The sequence below is a fragment of the Manis javanica genome, chromosome 4, assembly GCF_040802235.1.
Source record: "Manis javanica isolate MJ-LG chromosome 4, MJ_LKY, whole genome shotgun sequence".
Taxonomy (NCBI): Eukaryota; Metazoa; Chordata; class Mammalia; order Pholidota; family Manidae; genus Manis; species Manis javanica.
In genome coordinates this window covers 107,807,144-107,834,929 of record NC_133159.1, presented here as the reverse complement: position 1 = coordinate 107,834,929, position 27,786 = coordinate 107,807,144, and the positions used below count along the sequence as shown (strand labels likewise).

General features: G+C 38.4%; 1 protein-coding gene across 4 annotated transcripts in view; it reads right to left on the bottom strand.

Annotated features, from left to right (window-relative positions):
* RPRD2 (regulation of nuclear pre-mRNA domain containing 2) overlaps nt 1-18,908 on the bottom strand; it is a 129,624-nt gene extending 110,716 nt beyond the window's left edge. For 3 of the 4 annotated variants that reach the window (XM_037003297.2, XM_073234579.1, XM_037003298.2), the window contains exon 1: nt 17,679-18,908. In XM_037003297.2, the coding sequence (XP_036859192.1) occupies nt 17,679-17,883 (205 nt within the window). In that variant the 5' untranslated portion in view covers nt 17,884-18,908. The remainder of the gene's footprint in view (nt 1-17,678) is intronic. The other variant, XM_073234578.1, reaches the window with a different exon arrangement.
* Nucleotides 18,909-27,786: the final 8,878 nt, after the last annotated feature.

Below are 27,786 nucleotides of genomic sequence, written 5' to 3'. Positions count from 1 at the left end.
AAGACAATTTGGTACTGGCACAAGAACAGAGCCACAGACCAGTGGAACAGATTAGAGACTCCAGAAATTAACCCAAACATATATGGTCAATTAATATTTGATAAATGAGCCATGGACATACAATGGTGAAATGACAGTCTCTTCAACAGATGGTGCTGGCAAAACTGGACAGCTACATGTAGGAGAATGAAACTGGACCACTGTCTAACCCCATACACAAAAGTTAATTCAAAATGGATCAAAGACCTGAATTTAAGTCATAAAACCATAAAACTCTTAGAAAAAAACATAGGCAAAAACCTCTTAGACACAAACATGAATGACCTCTTCTTGAACATATCTCCCCGGGCAAGGGAAACAACAGCAAAAATGAACAAGTGGGACTATATTAAGCCGAAAAGCTTCTGTACAGACACCATCAATACAACAAAAAGGTACCCTACAGTATGGGAGAATAAAAAAACATAGGCAAAAACCTCTTACACACAAACATGAATGACCTCTTCTTGAACATATCTCCCCGGGCAAGGGAAACAACAGCAAAAATGAACAAGTGGGACTATATTAAGCCGAAAAGCTTCTGTACAGACACCATCAATACAACAAAAAGGTACCCTACAGTATGGGAGAATATATTTGTAAATGACAGATCTGATAAAGGCTTGACGTCCAAAATATATAAAGAGCTCACCCACCTCAACAAACAAAAAACAAATAATCCAATTAAAAAATGGGCAGAGGAACTGAACACACAGTTCTCCAAAAAAGAAATACAGATGGCCTACAGACACATGAAAAGGTGCTCCACATTGCTACTTATCAGAGAAATGCAAATTAAAACCACAATGAGGTATCACCTCACACCAGTAAGGACGGCTACCATCCAAAAGACAACAACAACAAATGTTGGTGAGGCTGTGGAGAAAGGGGAACCCTCCTACACTGCTGGTGGGAATGTAAATTAGTTCAACCATTGTGGAAAGTGGTATGGAGGTTCCTCAAAATGCTCAAAATAGACTTTCCATTTGACCCAGGAATTCCACTCCTAGGAATTTACCCTAGGAACGCAGCACTCAAGTTTGAAAAAGACAGATGCACCCCTATGTTTATCACAGCACTATTTACAATTGCCAAGAACTGGAAGCAACCTAAGTGTCCATCAGTAGATGAATGGATAAAGAAGATGTGGTACATATACACAATGGAATATTACTCAGCCATAAGAAGAAAACAAATCCTACCATTTGCAGCAACATGGATGGAGCTAGAGGGTATTATGCTCAGTGAAATAAGCTATGCGGAGAAAGAGAAATAACAAATGATTTCACTCATCTGTGGAGTATAAGAGCAAAGGAAAAACTGAAGGAACAAAACAGGAGCAGAATCACAGAACCCAAGAATGGACTAACAGGTACCAAAGGGAAAGGGACTGGGGAGGATGGGTGGGTAGGGAGGGATAAGGGCAGGAAGAAGAAAGGGGATATTATGATTAGCATGCATAATGGGGGGGAGAAAGGGGAGGGCTGTACAACACAGAAGACAAGTAGTGATTCTACAACATTTTGCTATGCTGATGGACAGTGACTGTAAAGGGGTTTGTGGGGGGGACCTGGTAGAGGGGAGAGCCTAGTAAACATAATATTCTTCACATAATTGTAGATTAATGATAACAAACAAACAACAAAAAAAAAGAAAGGAAAAGTGGATTACTCCCTGATAGGATAAAACCAACTGCAAATCACCGATTAATGCATGCTTTAAATATCCTTAATTTTCATCATTTAAATGGTGTCAGATTATCAGCTATGGAAGTACATTTTTCTGATAATATTCCTTTCTCTTAATAAAAAAAAGAAGCAGTTTCTGTGTGGTGATCTCCAGTAAGTTCTTCACAATGGTATAAAGGGCATATCAAAGGGTAGGCAAAGGGTTTGTTTGTGTTTATACAGAGGAACAAAGCCTAATTTGGCTACCCAGAAAACGAATTAAGATACAATATGAAGAAGAGCTTCCAACATCAACATTCTCTGGAAGTCATTCCAGAAGATGATCATCAAAAAACTTCAACAAAGATCCTGACGCTGTTGCAGTTGTAGCTGCATTCATCCCACCGGTTCCTGGACCTGCCTTTGGAATGGAGGAGATATCTAAGCTGGCCTGTGCATACAGTAAAACAACAAATTTGACTGATCTATACTGTCAGAACTCAACCAAGAATTAGGAGAAGTGTAAGGTGCAGCGCTCCAAAATCTTGCGACTACAGACTATCTACTGTTAAAAGAACATATGGGATGTGAACAGTTCCCAGGAATGTGCTGTTTTAATTTGTCTGATTTTTCTCAAACTATTCAAATTTAGTTAGACAATATCCATCATATCATTTATAAGTTTTTACAAATGCCTAGGGTGCCTAACTGGTTTTCTTGGTGTCACTGGATGTGGCTGGTAATTGTAGGTCTGCTTTGGTTATGTAGCTGTATTCCTATTATGTTAATGTGTGCATGCAATTTAATTAGTAGTTTGTTAAAACCTATACATGCTTATGTTACTCTACAAGAAGATATGTCAAAGAAATAATCAATCTTCCCATGTTTTCTACCATCTGCTACTTCTATAGCTTTTCTTCTTCCTTCCTAATTACAACCCTTTAGTAGAATTCGTGCCTCATATTGAAATTACCGAGTATCATCATTCTTCCAAGTGGTAAAGATACCTCAAGACAAATGCTGGGCATAAAAGCCACAGGGCATAAATCTGCAAAGAAGTAAAAAGCTAACCTTTTCAAACAATATTGCTTCTCTCTCACTTACCAACTTTACATTTCCCTGTATGGCCCTGGAAGATGACTGGTTAGCCAGAGACGGGTAAGATTCCTCAAGGAAGGAACAACCTAAGACAGGCACAGTTGCAGGGGGGCCATCAGGTGAGAAATTGGGGATCAACAGACATGAGGGTTAAAACTTCACCCCCCCTGTTCTGAGAGAAATCGGCATCTGTGGATGTTTTGTTGCCCTTGTCTAGCTTGGATTAATACTTAGTCTATAGGCACAGACCTGATCATCTACATTTACCCTCTTACAGCACTAAACTATGTGTTCTACCTTTATCTTGCATCTACCGACCACATCAGCATTTTATTTAAAAAAATAAATAATAATAATAATAATAATAATAAGGGAGAAATGTGGGATTCACATATAAATCAAGTATAACAATCAAACGAATAATCATATTTGACCTGATTGTTTATAGTTCATTATGCGTGATCAAAACCAAAAGTTTCTGTGATGATTGCCCTTGCACTGTTCACCATGTAAGAACTTATTCACTATGTAAGAACTTGTTCACCATGTAAGAACTTGTTCGTTATGCTTCAGAAGATTGGAGACTGTTGAGAATTAAGCTTGGGGTTGATTAATGATTGTGCATTGAGTCCCCTATACAGAATTTTATTGTTGTTAACAAATATGATCAATAAATATGAGAGATGCCCTCTCAAAAAAAAAAATGACAACAGTCTACTGATTCAATGCAATACCTATCAAATACCAAAGGCATTCTTCAACGAACTAGAGCAAATAGTTCTAAAATTCATATGGAACCACAAAAGACCCCAAATAGCCATAGCAATCCTGAGAAGGAAGAATAAAACTGGGGGGGTTACACTCCCCAACTTCAAGCTCTACTACAAAGTCACAGTAATCAAGACAATTTGGTACTGGCATAAGAACAGACCCACAGACCAGTGGAACAGACTAAAGAGCCCAGATATAAACCCAAGCATATATGGTCAATAAGATAAAGGAGCCATGGACATACAATGGGGAAATGACAGCCTCTTCAACAACTGGTGTTGGTAAAACTGGGCACCTACATTGAAGAGAATGAAACTGGATTACTGTCCAGCTCCATACACAAAAGTAAACTTGAAATGGATCAAAGACCTGAATGTAAGTCATGAAACCATAAAATTCTTAGAAGAAAACATTGGCAAAACTCTCTTGAACATAAACATGAGCAGCTTTTTCCTGAACACAGCTCCTTGGGCAAGGGAAACAAAAGCAAAAATGAACAAATGGAACTACATCAAGCTAAAAAGCTTCTGTATAGCAAAGGACACCATTAGTAAAACAAAAAGGCATCCTACAGTATGTGAGAATATATTTGTAAATGACATATCCAACAAGGGGTTAACATCCAAATATATAAAGAACTCACATGTCTCAACACCCAAAAACCAAATAACCTGATTAAAAAATGGGCAGCGGACCTGAACAGACACTTCTCCAAAGAAGAAATTCAGATGGCCAACAGGCACATGAAAAGATGCTCCACATCACTAATTATCAGCAAAATACAAATTAAAACCACAATGATCTATCATCTCACACCAGTTAGGATGGCCAACATTGAAAAGACTAGGAACAACAAATGCTGGCAAGAATGCGGAGAAAGGGGAACCTTTCTACACTGCTGGTGGGAATGTAAATTAGTTCAACCATTGTGGAAAGCAATATGGAGGTTCCTCAAAAAAATAAAAATTGAAAAACTATTTGACCCAGGAATTCCACTCCTTGGAATTTACCTAAAGAAAACAAATTTTCAGATTCAAAAAGACATATGCACCCCTATGTTTATCGCAGCACTATTTACAATAGCCAAGATACGGAAGCAACCTAAGTGTCCAACAGTAGATGAATGGATTAAAGATGTGGAACATATACACAATGGAGTTTTATTCAGCCATATTGCAACAACATGGATGGAGCTAGAGGGTATTATGCTCAGTGAAATAAGCCAGGGGGAGAAAGACAAGTACCAAATGATTTCCCTCATTTGTGGAGTGTAACAAAGCGAAACTGAAGGAACAAAACAGAAGCAGACTGAGACTCCAAGAAGGGATTAATAGTTACCAAAGGGAGGAATGGGGGAGGGCAGGGAGGGGGGGAGGAAGGGAGAAGGGGATTGAGGGGTATTATGATTAGTACACATAGTGTATGGCAGGGTCATGCGGAAGACAGTGTAGCAGAGAGAGGAAAAGTAGTAACTCTGTGGCATCTTACTACACCAATGGACAGTGACTTCAATGGGGTAAGGGGGGGTGAATGAAGTAGTAACCACAATGTTTTTCATGTGAAACCTTCATAAGAGTGTGTATGAATGATACCTTAATTTTAAGAATCGCAATAGCTACCATTTGCTTAGCTTTCTAAATGTCAGGTAGTTTGCAAAAACTTCATATATAAATCATCTTTTTTAATACCACCAATAACCATATAAGATTGACTATACTATTATTATCCCATTTAAAGGCTTTAAGAAGGAGCAACCATAATGCCTACGAAGTTCAAAGTTCATGTTCTTAGCCAATTAATCACTATATGATACTGTATATCCTCCTACATGTGTAGATCTAACAAAAGTGTATATAACCTCTATAGCAGCAGTTCTTATTCTGGTCTGGGGTCAGATTTAAGAAAGATTCATTAATTAGGCACTTTCTATGTTCTGTATCCTCTTCAGGTGCTGAGATGTAACAGTGGGCAGAACAAATTTCTTGCTGTCACAGGCTGACATTCTAGTTGGGGACAAGTGGGGGGCATTCATCTCAGTAAATAAGCAAAGAAAAAAGGTAGTATCTTATATAGGCTTTGTTTTGTGGTGCTTTATTGTACTTTGCAGATGTTACATTTTTTACAAATTGGAAGATTTGTGGCAACTTTTGTCAAGCAAGTCTCATGGTGCCATTTTTCCAACAGCACTTGCTCACTTCATATTTGTGTCACATTTTGGTAATTCTTGCAGTATTTCAAACTTTTTCATCATTATTATGTTTATTATGGTAATCTGCCATCAGTGATCATAACTTATTGCAGCTCGGATGATGGTTAGCATTTTTTAGCAATGTAGCAATTTTTAATTAAGGTACACATATTTTTTTAGACATAATGCTATTGCACACTCACAGACTACAGTATAGTATAAACATAAATTTTACATGCACTGGGAAACCAAAAAATTCATGTGACTCTATTGTGGTGGCCTAGAACTGAACCGCTGATATCTCTGAGGTATGCCTGTCATGAGAAGAGCTATGAAGAAAATAAGGTGATATAGTTAACAGAATGATGAGCAGGGGGAAAAGGGCATGGGGCTCTTGGCTAGAACAATGAGTCAACCTATAAGGAGACAACATCTGAGCTGAAAGACAAGTACATCAAGCAAAGTAAATTTTTTATATAAAGTAACAGTTTATAAAACGGTAGTGATAATATAAATGGTAGGACATTTTATGTCCTTACTTGGCAAAATAAAAATTGGCAAACTTATGATATCACAAGTTAAAAAGTAATTAAACAGTTGACAAAATAAGTCTGGAAACTACTTGGCAATATGCAGTATTAAGATGAGAGACAATGGATGTGTACCTTATAGAAACTTGATAAACGTCATTCTATATTACAAAGCTGTGGTTCTCAAACATTTTGGTTTTAGGATCCCTTTACACTCTTAAAAATTACTAGAGACCCCAAGGAACTTTTGCGTATGTGGGTTATATCTATGCTATTTACTGTTTTAGAAATTAAAATTAATAATTTAAAAAATCTATTAATTCATTAGAAACAATAAACCACTAGTTAGTAAGTTATATGCATGTTTATTAAAAATTATTGTATTTTGTAAAACAGAAAAATTTAGCTAGGAAAGTAGCACCATTTTATATTTTTGAAAATATATGTAATGTCTGGCTTAATAGAAGACAGCTAGGTTCTCATATCTGGATCTATATTCAATTTATTGCTATATACGATTGAATGAATGATTTCCAACTCTGCAATTCAGTGAAATCATCAAAGTAGGCATGCAAATGACCTTGTAGCAGGACAGTAGAATGGTGGTTGCCAGGGGCTGAGGAGTGGGGGAAATGGAAAGATGCCACTGAAAGCATTCAACTTCCAACTATAAGATGAGTAATTTCTCAACACTAAACTATGTTTTCTACCTTTATCTTGCATCTACCTGCCACTGCAGCATTTTATTAAAAATAATAATAATAATAATAATAAAGGGAGAAATGTGGGATTCACATATAAATCAAGTATAAAAATCAAATGAATATTCATATTTGACCTGATTGTTTATAGTTCATAATGAGTGATCAAAACCGAAAGTTTTTGTGATGACTGCCCTTGTACTGTTCACCATGTAAGAACTTATTCACTATGTAAGAATTTGTTCACCACGTAAGAACTTGTTCGTTATGCTTCAGAAGACTGGAGACTGAAGAGAATTAGGCTGGGGGTGGATTAATGATTGTGCATTGAGCATTGACTCCCCTATACAGAATTTTATTGTTGTTAACCATTTGATCAAAAATATGAGAGATGCCCTCTCAAAAAAAAAAAAAAAAAGATGAGTAAGTTCTGGGGATCTCATGTACATCATGGTAACTATAGTTAACAATATGGTATTATATACTTGAAAAATGCTGAGAGTAAATCTTAAATGTACGACAAAAAAAAGGTAATTTTTATGAGGTGTTGGAGGTATTAACTAACCTTAATGCAGTTATCATTTTGCAATACATACATGTATCAAATCATGTTGTATACCTTAAACTTACACGTTTTATGTCAATTATATCTCAATAAAGCTGGAAAAAAAATAGGCACATGGCTATTTGGAAACCATTACATTATATACATCATGATGCCTATGGAACAATACAAAATACCAACAAACTTTGAAAGAAGTGGGAAGCAGCCTAGTACAATAGTAGAGTGTAGATTCTGGACTTAAGACTGCTTAGATTTGAATACTGGGCCTACTGTTTACTAGCTGTGTACCTTGAACAGTTTATTTTACCCCACTGAGCCTTTAAGACCATCACTTACTATCATTTATAACGTTTTATTATTTTGCCTGTCACCAGTGTATGTATTTTACATATACATCACTAATAGACTTAGCAATTTTTTAGCAGTAAAATTACATAACATTTACCTCATGAATTGTAATATTTAATGAGAACACAAAAGAACTCAGTAATGTTAGCTATTTATTACTAAATTAGGGCTCTGTTCACAAAATTAACTATATTGAACTATATTAATGACTGGAAAGTTAATAAAGAACATTGTTATAACAAAGTACTTGTAAGCAACTCAGACTTTGACTCCAGTCTTTCTTTTATTTTTCCCACTCACTCTCACCTTCTGCCTAGATAAAACAAACAAACAAACAATAAATAAATAAAAACAAAATTAAGTTTATGCTTAGCCACCCTGAAACCAGGTATGGTTTCCTCTACCTATGCTAAATGTTCTGACAACTTCTTCAAAATAATTAGCTTTCCTCAATTTGTAAAATTTTAATGTGGGGATAACTTGTATCTCACCAAGATGGTGTCACAGATATATTACACATAATCCTGACATCTAGTAAGTATGCTCAGTGAATACCTTCAGTCCAATCTAAAAGTGATACCTCTTCTAAACTGTTACAGCATATACTCACACAATCATACTTCCCAGAACCAGTTATTTTTGTTCAATTCTTACCTTAGATACTAAATGTTAAATTCATTATAATTCACCTTTCAGCACCCAATAAAAGTTTTACATAAAGCAAGCACTCAATATTTCTAAATTCATTTCCTGATTTCTGTATCTTTGAACACAGGAACACACTGTAAAAGAAATTTTAGTAATTCAAATAATATTGATGACTCCTGGATACAGAGATCATCATTTCAAAGTAACTCCTTATGCTACAGTGTTAAAACTATCATGATAGTAAAGGGAACACAAAAACAGCAAAGGTTCCACTCTAGTTTCTTAAAAAATTGAAAATGGTAAATTGTAATTCCTACCACTCGAAGTTTATTCCCTTCTAACAGGGCAACTTTTACTGAAGGGTAATAAAGAAACATCATCTCCCTCTGTTAGCAGGTACCAAAGAACCACAGAGTGAAAGTAAGTGAAAATAATCACTCGAGAGTGAAGTGGAGGGAGGAAGAGAGATGAGGGAAGAAGGCCACAACCAAAATATAAACACAGCATATAAACATTTCATTTCTTTCAAACTGAGCCCTATTTTAATGTTCTCCTCCAAGAGAAGAATAAAAACAAAGAAGTACTTTTTTAAACGGTCTTTATCTTAGCCAGAAAAACATTAATGTTCCAAAGCACAGAGAATTGTTGCCTTTTTCCAAAAAAAGTACCTAGGTTCTACTTTCTCCACAAGATGTGCGTTTCTCCAGTGTTCTATAATCAAAAGCTGTGGGAGGAAGTAGAAACAGAGATCACTATAAAACAGCAACTGCTTTTTGTTTCCTTGACAAACAAATGAGAAACTCAGTCAAGATGGTTTGTACAACAGTGTTAAGTTTTTGAGTAATTTTTACAAGGGTCTCTGAGCTCCTTCTACACGTTAACAACCTCACATATCCTTGGTTTTCAGACAATTGAAATTTTACAACTAACCCACATATCCCCTTCGGACTTTTTTAAAGGACTGCTATAAAACAACGAACACTTGGGAAAAGTGAAAAAATTACCATAACTGATCGACAAAAGCTTAGGAGGAAAAGGAGTTTGATGCATCTATTATTCATTAGTTTATGAAAGGCAGGAAGCCAAATCATTAAGAATAAATTCACTAAGCCTCCACTCTCCAAGAAATAACACACAAATACATACACTCACACCTTCTATACAAACAAAACTGTAATTTTGGGGTGGCCTGTTTAAACAAATTTTAATACTAGTATTTTTCTACTATCAATGAAATTTTCCTTTCAAGGTATTTCCATACCACAAAACCATGTGAGAAGTCTGTCAATACTGTTTCAGACTGATTTACAAGAATGTTTATTTGCTGAATAATTTAACATTTAGCTTACTACATGGGATGTATGGCAAAATTATGTTTTACCTATTGCTTCAAACCCACCTGCAGCCGTACCACCACGCTTCTGCATTTGAGACACAAACATCTAAATGAAGAACATTAAGACTGCCTGTAAAGTCTAATACAGGAAAAAAATGTTTAGTATATACACCATTACAACAAGTCTATGTTATAATTCAGGTAGTTCCATGTTTTGAAACACTGTCAGGAGATAGGGAAAATATTATCAACGTCTCTATGAACTTGGGACAATGGAATTAAGAAGGGTGAGGCAGGCATTCAAGAAGAGAGAGAGGACCAACTACGCAATAATTTTACAATTGGAAATGAGAATATAGAGAGAGGGATTATAATACTACCTAACTTAATCCAGAAGTGCCATTAAGCCTAAACTAAACCAAGAGTAGAAACTGGCAAGAGATCAAAATAGATTTATTACTTCTTTGGAGAGATGAGATAAAGTTTACCATGACCTCAAAATGAACACGAGTCAAGAATACACTGGACCAAACAAGTAGAAAGAGGAATCTAAAATACCGAATGCCCCAGAGCCTTCTCTCTGAACCTCTTCTCTACCTACATTTATTACTCTATATTACTACACCTACTTCTCTATCTACACATAATCCCTAGTAGATCTCTTCCAGCCTCCTGGCTCTAAAAGCAATCCACACAGTAAACAGATACTCAGTGGTGACTATTGCACAATACACTAAAACAACTGAATTGTAAAGCTTAAATAGGTGAATTTTATATTTTTGAATTGTACCTCAGTAAGGATATTTTAAAATACAAACAGCTCAAACTTAACATTAAAAACTAAATTTCTGTGTAAACAAATATAAAGACACAGTATTATAACTACATAAAATTACCTGTAGTATATATTGTACTAAAATAATTTCATAGCTACCTCCTGTTGCTAATGTAGTGAGCTCAAGTCTCAAGATAATTTATCTTATAAATGGATGGTGTACACTTACAATATTGATAAATACAGCACAGTACTGTAAATGTATTTCTTTTATGAATTTATTTTATTTTCTATATCTTACTTTATTAAAAGAATACAGTATATAACATATGTAACACACAAAATGTTAACTATTTATGTTAGTAGTAAGGCTTCCAGTCAGCAGTAAGCTATTAGTAAAGTTTTTGGGGAGTCCAAGTTATTCTCAAATTTTTTAGTGTATGGGGTTTGGCACCCCTAGCCCCCATATTGTTCAAGGGCCAAATGTACAATAATTAGTAATGAGGTAACTGTTGTACTCACAGGACAAAAATTGAGTCTGTATCTGAAGATGATCGGCACATATCCATGGATGTGTCATTGTGTGCCTTTGTAGGTAGACTTTTCAAAGATCAGAAGTAACTGATATCCAAGAGTATACTGAAACGCAGCCTGGTATTTCTGTTATCAATACCACTGGGAAGAATTGGAAAAGCAAGATGGATATTGGGATAGGGAGAATAATGCCCCTACCCCCAAGGAAAAAAAAAACTAAACTAAATTTCTTTCTTCCAAAATCCACTCTATTTACAGCCTTCCCCTTATCAATAAATGTCAACTCTTACTAGTCACTCAGGCAAAAAGCCAGTCATTCTTGATTACTCTCCTTTCTTAGTGCACATTTAATATACTCAGAAATCTAATTGGATCTACCTTCAAAACAGATCCACAATTAAATTGTTTCTTATCACTTCCATTAGCCACAACCTGGTCCAAATCACGAACACCTTATGCTAGGATACTACAATAGCCACCTAACTGGTATCCCTGTTTCTCCAACACCAGAACGACCTTTTAAGAACATAAATCAGTTCACATCACTCTGCTCAAATGGTTCCCCATCTCATTCAGAATAAAAGCCAAGGTCTTTCCAATACCTATAATAAACTCTTTGTGACCTGACACCCCCCGCCCCATCACCTACCATAATCTCTAAATTCAACTGCTTATCCTCATTTTAACTACTCCTTTCTAGCCACAAAGCTTTCTTGCTGTTTTTGTAAACTCACCACACACACTCCAACCTCAGGACCTTTGCATTTTTCTGTTCTCTTTGTCTTGATACATGCTCTCTTCACACTCTCTGTCAGTATCTTTATCACTTGGTACCTCACCTTCCTGCTCAAATGTAACCTAAGTGAGGCCTTCCCTTACCTCCTAATTTAAAACTGTAAACACCCATAACACTCTTCTTTTCCCTGTTTTAATCAGCACTTCTAATTTTTTACCTTCTAATATATTTTATATTTTACTTAATTATTTGTGTTTATCTCCCCTTACTAAAGTATAAACTCTAAGAGGGCAAAATTTTTCTCCATTTTGTTTACTGGCTGTATCTCCAGTGCCTGGCACAGTAGGTATTCAGTAAGTTAAAGAATTGAATGTAAACTAGGGATTTATAAGCAAATGCATCTTGGAACATAAAATCATAATGTGTGGTGTATCTAGTCTATCTGTATTACTTGTTTATATACATGTATGTGATTAAAAAGCTCTATGCCTATTGCAGAATTGTTACATACTGTACAGTCAAGCCTACATATTTACTACAAAGGATCTATTACAAAGAAAGGAACAGGGAACAGTTAATGGCTACATTTCAGAGCCCAGAGCTGCAGAAAATAGTCTCAGAGCCCTCAGACACGTGGACTATCAAATGTAAGATAGCAGACCCCATTCCCCTCTGACCAGTGTTGTACCTCAAACATTTTGCCACCAAAAAAGCCTTTTCATTACTTAAACTAAACGCACATCACATTTAGAGATTTTTATCTAGCTTAAATAACATGTTCAACTTATTTTCCCATTTTTTACTAACCAAGAACATAAAGGCCTACTAGAACTTCAAATCCACACAAGATAATGTTTTGCCACAGAAAGCAAAAACCAGAACAAAAAACAATCCCACAGATTTAAAATCTCAACATTCTAGTTAATCTACCTGGATTAATTATGAATTAATAAGCAAGTTATCAAAGGTTCTCTACATGGTAGAAAATATTTTATGAATAGGAACAGCTGTGTACTACAGTGGTTATAGCATACAGTAAAGAGCCTTTTAGGTCAAGAATGCCTGGGTTGAATCCTGGCTCCACCACCTATTAGCTCTGTAACCACTGACAAGTTACTCAACCTCTTAGTGCTTGTTTTCTCATTTGTTAAGTGGGGATCATAATACCTACTGCTAAGATTTGTAAGGACTGAATTAATTAATACGTATAAAATGTCTGGAAGAGTGTCTGGCACATAGCAGGCACTTGATAAAAGTTAGCTATAAAATTACTGCCATCTTCATGGTCTATCTAAGGATTCCGAGACCCAAACTGAGAAACCATTCCATAGGCCAAAAATGGCAACTGCACTTTGCAGACTTTCTGCAACAACTTAATTCTGTATGAAGAGAATCTTTGCTAGTCTCTCTTGTGGAAAAAATACCAGATCATGCTGAGATTTGCTTCCAAGGAGGTGAAGCAGGGGAAAGTAAAGGGGCTACAAGAAAAAAAACTGGCCATTAAGTTGATAACTACTTTGGTAGGGTGATCAGTTGAAAGGAGGAGAGGTGTCATTACTTTCCTAATCTAATATATATTTAAAGGTAGTACGAAAAATAGCTGAAGGGAAATCTTTTTTTTGGTATCATTAATCTACAATTACATGAGGAACATTATGCTTACTCGACTCCCCCCATCACCAAGTCCCCCCCACATACCCCATTATAGTCTCTGTCCATCAGTGTAAGATGCTAGAGTCTCTACTTGCCTTCTCTGTGTTGTACAGCCCTCCTCATGCCCTCCCCCATTATACATGCTAATCATAATGCCCCCTTTCTCCACCACCCCCCCCCCCGGTATCCCTCCCTCCCCACCCATACCTCCCAGTCCCTTTCTCTTTGGTAACTGTTAGTCCATTCTTGGGGTCTGTGAGTCTGCTGCTGTTTTGCTCCTTCAGTTTTTTCTTTGTTCTTATGCTCCACATATGAGTGTAATCATTTGGTACTTGTCTTTCTTCACCTGGCTTATTTCACTGAGCATCATACCCTCTAGCTCCATCCATGTTGTTGCAATGGTAGGATTTGTTTTGCTGAAGGGAAATCTTAACAGATTTTCTGCTCTACAAATGATTCTACTTTCCCTTATCCCAGTTTTCTTAAAAAATTCACCTAAGTTCTCAATAACACCTTTGAAAACAGACCAACCCATTCAATGGTAGAAATAAGACAACATGGAGATATAATGAACACATATTTTCCACTTTGTCCTACTAGCTCTTCTATGTCCTACTATGTAATGCACTAGAGAGAGGCTGGTCCAATTCATCTACCTGACTGGAAATGTAATTTCCGGCACTGTATCCAAAACAAAATTCTGTTGTATTTTGAATACTCAGGATCTTAAGAATACCTTTATCTGCATCATCACTGTGATCATAATATATAATTCCAATGTTTTCTTTATGCTAGGATCTATGTTAAAATACATGTATTATCTTCTTAAATCTAGACAATGCTGAGATAATTATCTCTACTTATAGATGAGAAACGGAGGCCCATAATTTAAGTATTTTGCATAGAGTTACCCCGGTATTAAAAAATGGAAGTTCTGAACCTAGGTCTAATTCTAAAGTCTGCATTTTTTCTGCTGTTCCATAGTAACCCCCATAAAAAATGGCAGGGACAAATGAAATACAGAAATGATAATTTGGTCAAACTGCACATCGAGTCCATATAAGAGGTGTATCTTGAGCCTGCCAAAAAAACCATACCTATCGTTTTTTTCACTGAAACTTGAAGTTCTTGATTAACTTTTTCAAGAAATTATTTTGGCAAAGATTTACTGATTGCTTACTGTGTGCCCAACACTGTTCTAGTTGCTTAGGGATACAGAAACAAAGACACAGCCCTGTCATCTGATGGGAGTAGATAGGGATAATAAACATTCAAACAAGGTAATTTCATATACTGAAAATAAAGTGATGTGATAGAACCCAATTGAAGGGATTACTTGAAATAAGATCATTTAGGGAAGGCCTTTCTCAGAAGGCAATATTTGAACTTGGATCTAGATGATGAGAGGACTGGATTGGAAGCAGCCTGAGAGGCAGTAGGCAGGGCAAATGGTGTAGGAACTTGTAATCGATAGCAAAAAAAGTTTAGTTCCTAACCCTGTTCCAATGGGATACCACTAGAGGGTTTTTAAAGCAAAGGAATGACATCTCTTCACAGTACAGAAAGATCACTTTTAAAAAATGATGGTAATGAATGCTTCAAATAAATTAAAAGAAGCCTGAATAGTCAGTAGGACTCATCCATGGACTAAGGTGGAACCCATCCATGGAGGCCTACAAACTTCTCTGAATTATTTCCTTGAGAGTGAACAAAAGTCTATTTCACACTTAAAGAAAGGATAAAATGAAAGTATCTCTGGAAGAGCTAACACAGTTACTTAAATTCACACTGAGGTCTAAATATAAATTACTAAATAACAGATGTCAGAAGAAAAAAGAGAAATAAAAGTGGTATCAGGAAAATGGACAGAAAGGCTGAGAATGCCAAACCTGCCTACTTCACAATCGCCTAAAGCTGACTTAGAAACCAATCTCAAATAATTCTAACTGTAAAGGATATGAAATTAAATGGGAACGAGACCCAATGCATAAACTATTTTCACTGTGCCCTTCATGACTCTCCTGAATCTCTTTCTCAACATATTTTATTTACCGTAAGAGACATGATATTCATTCAATGTAAATACAAAATGACTACAAATGAACCTTAACCATTTTAGAAAGTTAAGTCCACTAGGGAAAAAAATCAGGTTTTTAGAAAGCTAAAAGCAATTAACTATATAAGCTATATATAATATACTAGAAGTATTGTCTTCCTAAAGCAATAATTTTTCCACCCTCAATATTAACAAGGGAAATAAGCTCAGGCGCAATATCAACAATAGAGACACAAAAATTCTATCTCCAATATATCTCATTATTATTTGCCTAGAAAAATATACTGTAATTGCCATTTGTAATCCCACATGGAAGAGATGGAACCAACTTCTTCTTGTAAATGATGTAACCATACAATTATGGTTCCCAAATTCCCAAAGGTAAGAAATGTTAAATCTTTGCATAATTTAGTGAAAATGTTTTAAAACAGAAAGAATAGGTCTAAAGGGAACACGTCCTCAGGTTCACATGAGCACCACCTGTTACCAATGGTGTCCCAAGTATGTTAAATAATCTTGAAAACATTATTAGTCAAATGTGACCACTGTCATCTGATAAGGCGAAATCAAATCCTAACTCCTTTATTGTACTGTGTGACCATAAGCAGCTTAACATTTCTGAGCCTTAGTTTCCCCATCTCCAAATCAGTGATAAAAAACTACTTCATAGGGCTAATTTGAGGTATAACAGGATAGATACATTGTAAATGACAATAAAGGGCTGGCCACTTAGCAGATACTTAATATGTGAGAATCTTTGATGACAAGTTATCATATTTGATATTGTACATTCTAATTTCACTTCTGGTAAAGTAAGTCACTTTGATCTGCTAATGGTGAATATAGGTAATCCCCATCTTGGTTCTCAACCCATACTATTCAAAGGGCCACAAAATCTCTCTCCCAACAATTTTATACATAAATGGTTTGAAGCCTGGAGCCTATGATTTTTTCAAGTTTTATTCATCTGTTCCCTAAAAAGTAAACACAAATCAAAACACTACAGGACAATAGCACAATTGGAGTAAGAAGAACCGGATGATAAGTCTCACTGATAACATGCCATAGACAGGAAGCAACAAAAGACCTAAAATTCAAATAGATATATATGGATTTAGGGTTAACCCTCTATTCTCAGAAGGAAGCTACAGTGACTTCTTCACACTTCCTCCTAAAAGATCTGAGATCTTTTGCAAACCATCCACTTCCTGACAGTTTAATAGACCTCTTTTCTGTAGTACTGCAGAAAAGCGGAAAAACTCCCCAAGGAAACAAAAAAACAATAAACTGGGAGGAAAAAAGTACTATTTCTTGATTTCCCGTTTTGATGACCTACGTAACCAAACTCAATTCTTTAAAAAGGCGTTTCGAGTAAAAGTAGTCAAATGTTTTACATTTTAAGGTATTAGTGATGATACTGACTACAGTTGTTTCCGGTCAGTAACAAGAAGCCTGTATTTTAATCCAGCAAACAAAGGTACAAGGAAACCTGCCAGGTGGTCGCCTCAGCTCTGTGGAGTTCATGTTACTTCTTACTAACATTCACGTAGGCAAGGCCCTTCTTATTACACATCACAAGTTTTAGGTCAGTGGAAAATGGAGAGGTCCAACATATTCCAGAGAAGTAGGTGTATTTATTTACTATTGCTTGTCTATCATCAGGAAAACCAGAAACCATTAACACGTCAAGGCCTATAAAAAATAAACGGACACGACAATTTCCGTGAGGTTCAGTAAAAACAGCACCTTTCAAGGCTTTGAAATGAAATAATACGCAAATCACTATAGATTGGGCCCAATGGCCCAAGGTCACACCAAGTCAGTGGCTAAAAAAATCCAAGAAATAATTAACCTCCAGCCTGCAGTTCAGGACAACCCTAGCTAGGAAAGAAGTCTGGGTTTGGAGACACTCGGATCAAAGCTTTCGTGTGAACAACCGCAACCGAATGCTGCGGCTCCGGGCGAAAACCCCAAGCGTTTTATTTCCTTCCATTTCCCCAGTCTTCCCTTCCCTAGTCATCCCCAACACTCACATCTCCGGAGCCACTTCATCCAATGGTAGACGATAGTAGTGTGGTGTTTCTTGTTCTCTATACACCAAGACGACAGGCCTTGAATAGATTCCATGGTGTTGGTTACCGACTGGAATTTTCGATCCAACGAGGACTCCAGAGCCCCAGCCGAAGAGGCCGACGAGGAGGAGGCCTTACTGCTGCCTCCGCCGCCGCCGGCCGCCATCTTCCCGGTTTGCACAAGCGCTGCTGCTCCTCTGGCGGCCGCGGCGGCCGCGGCGGGAGCGGGCAAAAATAATCACTGCGAGTGCGTGAAAGCCGTAGTTGGGGAGGGAGGCCAGGGGTTGGGGATGGTGCACGCGCTTGGCTCTTCTGGAGGTAGGACAGGAGGACCAGCTACTGGGCACGCTGGCGACTCCTACACGCTGCAAGGAGGGGCTGCGGGTTTCAAAGGTTTATCAGAATTGTTCAAGGGGTTGTGTTTAAACCAGTCAGTAATCACAGACGAAATTATGCAGATCCTGCAAAGCCTTTCTAAACGCCTGGCCCCGAAATTAATGGTTTTATATTCTTCAGCTCTCAAAGCTAAGGCCCCTCCCCACTCCTAGCGTCCCACTCCTGAAGGAGTGGGCGTTAATATCTTAAATTTAATAATACCCGACTGCCCCTTCAGCTGCAGAAATCAATCTCTCTCTCTCTCCAGATCCTCTAGCACAGAAAAGGCCCAAGGCTATCCAGTCGGGATTTTTTTGTGGAACGCAACAGCAGCAAACGAGCAGCAACAGTATTGCGCACGCGCCGGTTGGCCCCGCCCCACCGCTTTCCTTCTCAACCTAGAAAGCAGAGGGAAGCGTGATGGCGGGGCAATCTAACCAATCAAGGAAGAAGAACGGTAAACGCGCGCAGGAGCTCTCAAACTCCAGCGCTAAGGCGGCGCTCCGATTATTTGCGCGCCTGCGCAATAGACCAGCGTGTAGCGGGCTGGGAGGAAAAAACGGGAGGGAAGGATGGGGCAGTTAGTCAAACTATGAAGAGGTTGGGGGAGGGGCTTCACCTCTCCGCCCTTCCTTTAACTCCCAAGCGGGGACTCTCCTGGCGCAGTCCAGCTCACAAAACACTGCCGCAAAATTCCCACCGCTCAGAGACTACTGTTACCCGCGGGAGGCTGCAGCCACCGCCGCCGCTAACTCCTCGGGACACCGACTCGCGACAGTGGCCGCCATCTTGCCTTGCCTTAAAATGCGCATGCGCCCGCTCCAGGGAGCTATTCACTACGCAGACTCCCAGACCAAACAATATTTTTTACTACTTTTGGACGATACCATTCACAGCCGCTTGCCTCTTTGGATTAGAGAGAGAGGAAGCAAATGAAGTAAAACGAAAAATTTCTCCGTAAGCTTTTCGAGACAAGGAAAGACTAAAAGGCAAGCTATGATCTCAAACCGTTATCACACAATCTCACCATTGCGTAATATAATTTATAAGAAACCGCCTCAGATATATTGATTAGCACAATCTAGATTAACCATTCCATCGCATCTGCCCATGTAAATCCTCTGGGCAGATATGGAGGCTCTGCAAAAACATGTAATTAATGTGTTTTTTATATCTCCCCAGTATACTTAACATGTTTTGAGGCAGAGAACCTGTTTTGTCAACCTCATATCTGTATTCATTAATTCAACAAAAAATTGCTGTTAAACGTCTTCTGCCCAAAAAGTTCTAGGTATTGGGGAGTAACAGCAAAACGGACAAAAATCCTTTCCCTCTGGGACTTAGTGGCAGGAGGTCATAAATAAATATATTTAGACAGTAATAAGTTCTATGAGGAAGTATGGAACAGGGTAAAAAAGAGAGTGTATTTTGTGGGATCTTGTAAGGAAAGGCTGTGTTGAAAATAGATTTAAGGGTCACCAGTTAAGGAGTTTGGAATAATACATATAAGGAGAAATGATGGTGGCTTGTACCAAAATGGTAGCAAAACAGATTAAGTTGGGTCAGATCCTACATATATTTCGAAGGTAGAGCCAGAAGAATTGCTCCTGGAATTAAGGGGAGTATGAGAAAAACAAGTCAGGTATGACACCACGGTTTTTTATCTGAGCAACTAGAACACTGTCAGCATTTTTTCATTATTATTGCAACTAAGGACCCTTGTGGGTAAAATTGTAAATTTTCCAGAATCTCTCCCAGACTTTAGTGCATCTGCATATCAATAGGTCTAGTTTCCAAGGGGTGGAGGGCATTAGTCTATCTGCATATCAATAGGTAACTACACGGGTGTGCTAGGTAGGGTTTATCTGGACCAGAGAGGTTAGGTGGAGCTCTCTGGTATTGCGTCCTGGTCAAGAGAAACACAGCAAGACTGCGCAAGACTGCTTGTAAGAAATAAATGCGTTTCTTTTTTTTTTTTTTTTTTTTTTTTTACTAACACATGTATCCCCTGCATGGCTTTTTCCTTTTTTTTTGAGGGGGCATCTCTCATGTTGATTGATCAAATGGTTGTTAACAATAAAATTCTGTATAGGGGAGTCAATGCTCAATGCACAATCATTAATCCATCTCAAGCCTAATTCTCATCAGTCTCCAATCTTCTGAAGCATAACGAACAAGTTTTTACATGGAGAACAAATTCTTACATAGTGAATAAGTTACATGGTGAACAGTACAAGGGCAGTCATCACAGAAACTTTAGGTTTTGATCATGCATTATGAACTATAAACAATCAGGTCAAATATGAATATTTCTTTGATTTTTATACTTGATTTATAAGTGGATCCCACATTTCTCCCTTTATTATTATTATTATTTTTATTTTTAATAAAATGCTGAAGTGGTAGGTAGATGCAAGATAAAGGTAGAAAACATAGTTTAGTGTTGTAAGAGAGCAATTGTAGATGATCAGGTGTGTGCCTGTACAGTATGTGCTAATCCGAGCTAGACAAGGGCAATAAAACATCCACGGATGCAGAAGCTTTCTCTCAACACGGGGGGGGGGGGAGGGGGGGGAGGTTCTAAGCTTCACCACTGTTGATCCCCAATTTCTCACCTGATGGCCCCCCTGCAACTGTGCCTGTCTTAGGTTGTTCCTCCCTTGAGGAATCTTACCCGTCTCTGGCTAACCAGTCATCTTCCGGGACCATACAGGGAGATGTAAAGTTGGTAAGTGAGAGAGAAGCCATATTGTTTGAAAAGGTTAGCTTTTTACTTCTTTGCAGATTTATGCCCTGTGGCTTCTATGCCCAGCATTTGTCTTGAGGTATCTTTACCACCTGGAGGAATTATGATACTCGGTAACTTCGATATGAGGCATGAATTCTATTTAAGGGTTGTAATTAGGAAGGAAGAAGAAAAGCTATAGAGGTAGCAGATGGAAGAAAACATGGGAGGATTGATTATTTCTTTGACATATCTTCTTGTAGAGTACCTTATGTATAGGTTTTAAACTACTAACTAAATTGCGCACACACATTAACATAATATGAATACAGTTACATAAACAAAGCAGATCTATAATTACCAGCCATCTCCAGTGAAGCCAATAAAACCAGTTAGGCACCCTAGGCATTTGTGAAAATTTATCTGTGATATGATGGATATTGTCCAACTGTACTTGAACAGTCTGAGAGAAATCAGACAAATTAAAGCAACCCATTTCTGGGAACTGTTCACATCCCATATGTTCTTTTAACCGTAGATAGTCTGTAGTTGTAAGATTTTGGAGCGCTACAACTTGCACTTCTCCTAATTCTTGGTTGAGTTCCAACAGTATAGATCCAGTCAAATTTGTTGTTTTACTGTATGCACAGGCCAGCTTAGATAGCTCCTTCTTCATTCCAATGGCAAGTCCAGGAAACGGTGGGATGGATGCAGCTACAACTGCAGCATCGCCTGGATCTTTGTGGAGGTTTTTTGATGATCATCTTCTGGTAGGAGTCTTCCAGAGAGTGCTGATGTTGGAAGTTCTTCTTCATATCGTATCTTAGTTCATTTTCTGGGTAGCCAAATTAGGCTTTGATCTGTATAACAACAAACAGACCCTTTGCCCACACTTTGAAATGCCCTTTATACCATGGTGTAGAACTCATTAGAGGTCACCACACAGGAACTGTTTTTTATTTTATTAAGAGAAAGGAATATTATCAGAAAAGTGTACCTCCATAGCCAATCATCTGACACACTTTAAGTGATCAAAATTAAGGATATTTAAAGCATGCATTAATCTTTAATTTACCATTAGTTTTATCCTATCAAGGAGTAATCCCCCTTTTCTTTCTTTCTTTCTTTTTTTTTTAAATCTATAATCTACACTTAGATGAAGAATACTATGTTTACTAGGCTCTCCCCTATACCAGGTACCCCCTATAAACCACATTACAGTCACTGTCCATCAGCATAGCAAAATGTTGTAGAATCACTATTGTCCTCTCTGTGTTGTACAGCCCTCCCCTTTCTCCCTCCCCCCTCTATGCATGCTAATATTAATACCCCCTTTCTTCTTCCCCGCCTATCCCTCCCTGCCCACCCATCCTCCCCAGTCCCTTTCCCTTTGGTACCTGTTAGTCCATTTTTGGGTTCTGTAATTCCACTGCTGTTTTGTTCCTTCAGTTTTTCCTTTGTTCTTATACTCCTCAGATGAGTGAAATCGTTTGGTATTTCTCTTTCTCCGCTTGGCTTATTTCACTGAGCATAATACCCTCCAGCTCCATCCATGTTGCTGCAAATGGTAGGATTTTCCGTCTTCTTATGGCTGAGTAGTATTCCATTGTGTATATGGACCACATCTTCTTTATCCATTCATCTACCAATGGACATTTAGGTTGCTTCCAATTCTTGGCTATTGTAAATAGCGCTGCGATAAACATAGGGGTGCATCTGTCTTTCTCAAACTTGATTGCTGCGTTCTTAGGGTAAATTCCTAGGAGTGGAATTCCTGGATCAAATGGTAGGTCTGTTTTGAGCATTTTGATAAACCTCCATACTGCTTTCCACAATGGTTGAACTACTTTACATTCCCACCACCAGTGTAGGAGGGTTCCCCTTTCTCCACAGCCTCGCCAACATTTGTTGTTGTTTGTCTTTTGGATGGCAGCCATCCTTACTCGTGTGAGGTGATATCTTATAGTAGTTTTAATTTGCATTTCTCTGTTAATAGCGATGTGGAGCATCTTTTCATGTGTCTGTTGGCCATCTGTATTTCTTTTTTAGAGAACTGTTCAGATCCTCTGCCCATTTTTTAATTGAGTTATTTGTTTTTTGTTTGTTGAGGTGTGTGAGCTATTTATATATTTTGAACGTCAAGCCTTTATCAGATCTGTCATTTACAAATATATTCTCCCATACTGTAGGGTTCCTTTTTGTTCTATTGATGGTGTCTTTTGCTGTACAGAAGCTTTTCGGCTTAATATAGTCCCACTTGTTCATTTTTGCTGTTGTTTTCCTTGCCCGGGGAGATATGTTCAAGAAGAGGTCACTCATGTTTATGTCTAAGACATTTTTGTCTATGTTTTTTTCTAAGAGATTTATGGTTTCATGACTTACATTCAGTTCTTTGATCCATTTTGAATTTACTTTTGTGTATGGGGTTAGACAATGGTCCAGTTTCATTCTCCTACATGTAGCTGTCCAGTTTTGCCAGCACCATCTGTTAAAGAGACTGTCATTTCACCATTGTATGTCCATGGCTCCTTTATCAAATATTAATTGACCATATATGTTTGGGTTAATTTCTGGAGTCTCTAATCTGTTCCACTGGTCTATGGCTCTGTTCTTGTGCCAGTACCAAATTGTCTTGATTACTATGGCTTTGTAGTAGAGCTTGAAGTTTGGGAGTGAGATCCCCCCTACTTTATTCTTCTTTTTCAGGATTGCTTTGGCTATTCGAGGTCTTTGGTGTTTCTATATGAAATTTTGAATTATTTGCTCCAGTTCATCGAAGAATGTTGCTGGTAATTTGAGAGGGATTGCATCAAATCTGTATATTGCTTTGGGCAGGATGGCCATTTTGACGACATTAATTATTCCTAGCCATGAGCATGGGATGAGTTTCCATTTGTTAGTGTCCCCTTTAATTTCTCTTAAGAGTGACTTGTAGTTTTCAGGGTATAGGTCTTTCACTTCTTTGGTTAGGTTTATTCCTAGGTATTTTATTCTTTTTGATGCAATGGTGAATGAAATTGTTTTCTGATTTCTCTTTCTATTGGTTCATTGTTAGTATATAGGAAAGCCACAGATTTCTGTGTGTTAATTTTGTCTCCTGCAACTTTGCTCTTTTCTGATATCAGTTCTAGTAGTTTTGGAGTGGAGTCTTTAGGGTTTTTTATGTACAATATCATATCATCTGCAAATAGTGACAGTTTAACTTCTTCTTTACCAATCTGGATTCCTTGTATTTCTTTGTTTTGTCTGATTGCGTGGCTATGCCCTCCAGTATTATGTTGAATAGCAGTGGGGAGAGTGTGCATCCCTGTTGGGTTCCCGATCTCAGAGGAAATGCTTTCAGCTTCTCGCTGTTCAGTATAATGTTGACTTTGGGTTTATCATATATGTTGAGGTACTTGCCCTCTATTCCCATTTTTTTGAGAGTTTTTATCATGAATGGATGTTGAATTTTGTCAAATGCTTTTTCAGCATCTATGGAGATGATCATGTGGTTTTTGCCCTTCTTTTTGTTGATGTGGTGGATAATGTTGATGGATTTTCGAATGGTGTACCATCCTTGCATCCCTGGGATGAATCCTACTTGGTCGTGGTGTATCATCCTTTTGATATATTTTTGAATTTCGTTTGCTAATATTTTATTGAGTATTTTTGCATCTACGTTCATCAAGGATGTTGGTCTGTAATTTTCTTTTTTGGTGGGGTCTTTGCCTGGTTTTGGTATTAGGGTGATTTTGGCTTCATACAATGAGTTTGGGAGTATTCCCTCCTCTTCTATTTTTTGGAAAACTTTAAGGAGAATGGGTATTATATCTTCTCTGTATGTCTGATAAAATTCCGAGGTAAATCCATCTGGCCCGGGTGTTTTTTTCTTGGGTAGTTTTTTGGTTACCTCTTCAATTTCTTTACTGGTAATTGGTTTGTTTAACTTTTGTGTTTCTTCCTTGGTCAGTTTTGGAAGGTTGTATTTCTCTAGGAAGTTGTCCATTTCCTCTAGGTTTTCCACCTTCTTAGCATATAGGTTTTCATAGTAGTCTATAATAATTCTTTGTATTTTTGTTGGGTCCGTCGTGATGTTTCCTTTCTCATTTCTGATTCTGTTGATGTGTGTTGATTCTCTTTTTCTCTTAATAAGTTTGGCTAGAGGCTTATCTATTTTGTTTATTTTTTCAAAGAACCAGCTCTTGGTTTCATTGATTTTTGCTATTTTTTTATTCTTCTCAATTTTGTTTATTTCTTTTCTGATCTTTATTATATCCCTCCCTCCTTCTGCTGACTTTAGGCCTCATTTGTTCTTCTTTTTCCAGTTTCAATAATTGTGATGTTAGACTATTCATTTGGGATTGTTCTTCCCTCTTCAAGTGTGCCTGGATCGCTATATACTTTCCTCTTAAGACTGCTTTCGCTGTGTCCCACAGAAATTGGGGCTTAGTGTTGTTGTTGTTATTTGTTTCTATATATTCCTTGATCTCTATTTTGATTTGTTCATTGATCCATTGATTATTTAGAAGCATGTTGTTAAGCCTCCATGTGTTTGTGAGCCATTTGCTTTCTTTGTAGAATTTATTTCTAGTTTTCTACCTTTGTGGTCTGAATAATTGGTTGGTAGAATTTCAATATTTTGGAATTTACTGAGGCTCTTTTTGTGAGCTAGTATGTGGTCTATTCTGGAGAATGTTCCATGTGCACTTGAGAAGAATGTATATCCTGTTGCTTTTGGATGTAGAGTTCTATAGATGTCTATTAGGTCCATCTGTTCTAGTGTGTTGTTCAGTGCCTGTGTTTCCTTACTTATGTTCTGCCCGGTGGATCTATCCTTTGGGGTGAGTGGTGAATTGAAGTCTTCTACAATGAATGCATTGCCGTCTATTTCCCTCTTTAGTTCTGTTAGTATTTGCTTCACATATGCTGGTGCTCCTGTATTGGGTGCATATATATTTAGAATGGTTATATCCTCTTGTTGGACTGAGCCCTTTATCATTATGTAGTATCCTTCTTTATCTCGTTATTTTCTTTGTTTTGAAGTCTATTTTGTCTGATATTAGTACTGCAACTGTTGGCAGCCGCGCTCAGAAAATAGCGCCCAATGCAGGGCAGCCGGAAGGCCCCGAACTTCCTAATGACAAATCATCCCACACCACTAAACTACATGCTAATTGCGCCTTGGCATAAGGACCAATGAGACCCACCAAATGGTTATGCTAATAAGGCATATGGAGCCGCACCAACCAGGTCAGAGCATGAGAACTATATAAGCAAGCCTCTCCTTCCCCTCTGGGTCCTGCCCAACTCATTTGTTTCACAAAGAGCTGAAGAATAAAGCTTTCTGCAGAAGAATCCTGCTGTTGTTGCATGCTGTTCTTGCCGGCGAGGACAGGGCACGCGACAAGTGGTGCCGAATCCCGGGAACCAGAACATCACCGGCACAGGGAGGACCCTTCAGACATCTGGAGAGGATTCAGAACTGCAGGTCAGAAGAAAGCCTGGAGGGGTAAGTTCTGAGAGGCCCCTGCTTTTTAGGATAATGGTTGATGGTTCTCTGTAAATAAGGAGGCACTATGGGGAATGCACCGTCATTAGTCACGGCGCTGCAGACAGCTCTCAAAGAGCGAAACTTGAAGGTCTCCAGCAAAGTCTTAGGATCTTTTGTGAAGGAGATAGACCGTGTGGCCCCCTGGTTCATTTGTTCAGGGTCCCTCTCAATCCCGAGCTGGGACAAACTGGGGAAAGATCTTGATAGAGAGGAGGAGGAGGGTAGCCTGAGGGGAGGCACCAGGCCCCTCTGGAAACTGATTAGAGCTTGTCTGCAAGATGAGAGATGTGAAAAGGTAATAAAAGAAGGTCAGAGAGCATTGACAGATATCCAAGAGAGCATGTCAGAAACGGAACGGGAAACAGAGAGCGCGCGCGGCCGAAAAAAGGCCACAAAAACAAAGGTAAAGAAACCTCAGAGTGAGGGAGAAAGCCCGCCTAGGGCAAAAGCGAAAGAGCCCCGAGAAGCGAGTGACGATCGCCTTGGAGAAAATAGTAAATACCCCTGGAAAGAGTTGAGGGACCTCCAACTCTCCAATAGGGAATCTGAGGAGGAATTAACGTCCGCAGAGGAAGGGGAAGAAAATAAAACCGCAGAGTGTAGAAGTAAGGGAACCAGCAAAGTTGAAAAGCGGACCAAGGAAAAAATGAAAGCAGGGTGTCCCCCGACGCCCGTTGCCCCGCCACCTTACGTGAGTGGCGCACTCTCCTTTTGTCACCCAGATACTCTTCAGGCAATTAGACAAATGTTTCCTGTATTTGAGGATAATGGCGTACGCTCTCACCAGCCCCTGAGCCATAAACAAGTTAAGGAGTTAGCAGAATCCGTTCGGGCTTATGGAGTCAGTGCTAACTATACCATAGCACAAGTTGAGAGATTAACAGAGACAGCCATGACACCCGCAGACTGGCAATATGTAACTAAGGCATGCCTTTCTAGTATGGGGCAATACATAGAATGGAAGGCATTGTGGCATGATATCAGCATGACCCAGGCACGCGCAAACGCAGCCGAAGGACAGCCTGCGTGGTCATATGATATGCTGACAGGCCAAGGACAGTGGGTAGCTGACCAGACCGCCTTCCCCTTACAGGTATACGCACAAATAAACACGTGCGCCGCCAAGGCATGGAAAGCCCTCACCAACAAAGGAGAAGTATCAGGCAATTTGACAAAAATTATTCAGGGGCTGAGCGAGCCATTTTCTGACTTTGTCGCTTGTATGATGGAGGCCGCAGGCAGAATATTTGGAGATCAGGAACAAGCAATGCCCCTAGTGGAGCAATTAGTATTTGAACAATGTACCAAAGAATGCAGACAGGCGATAACACCCTGGAAACAAAAAGGGATACATGCCTGGTTGAAAGCCTGTAGAGAAATAGGAGGGCCACTCACCAATGCGGGCCTAGCCGCGGCCATATTACAGAGCCACAAAC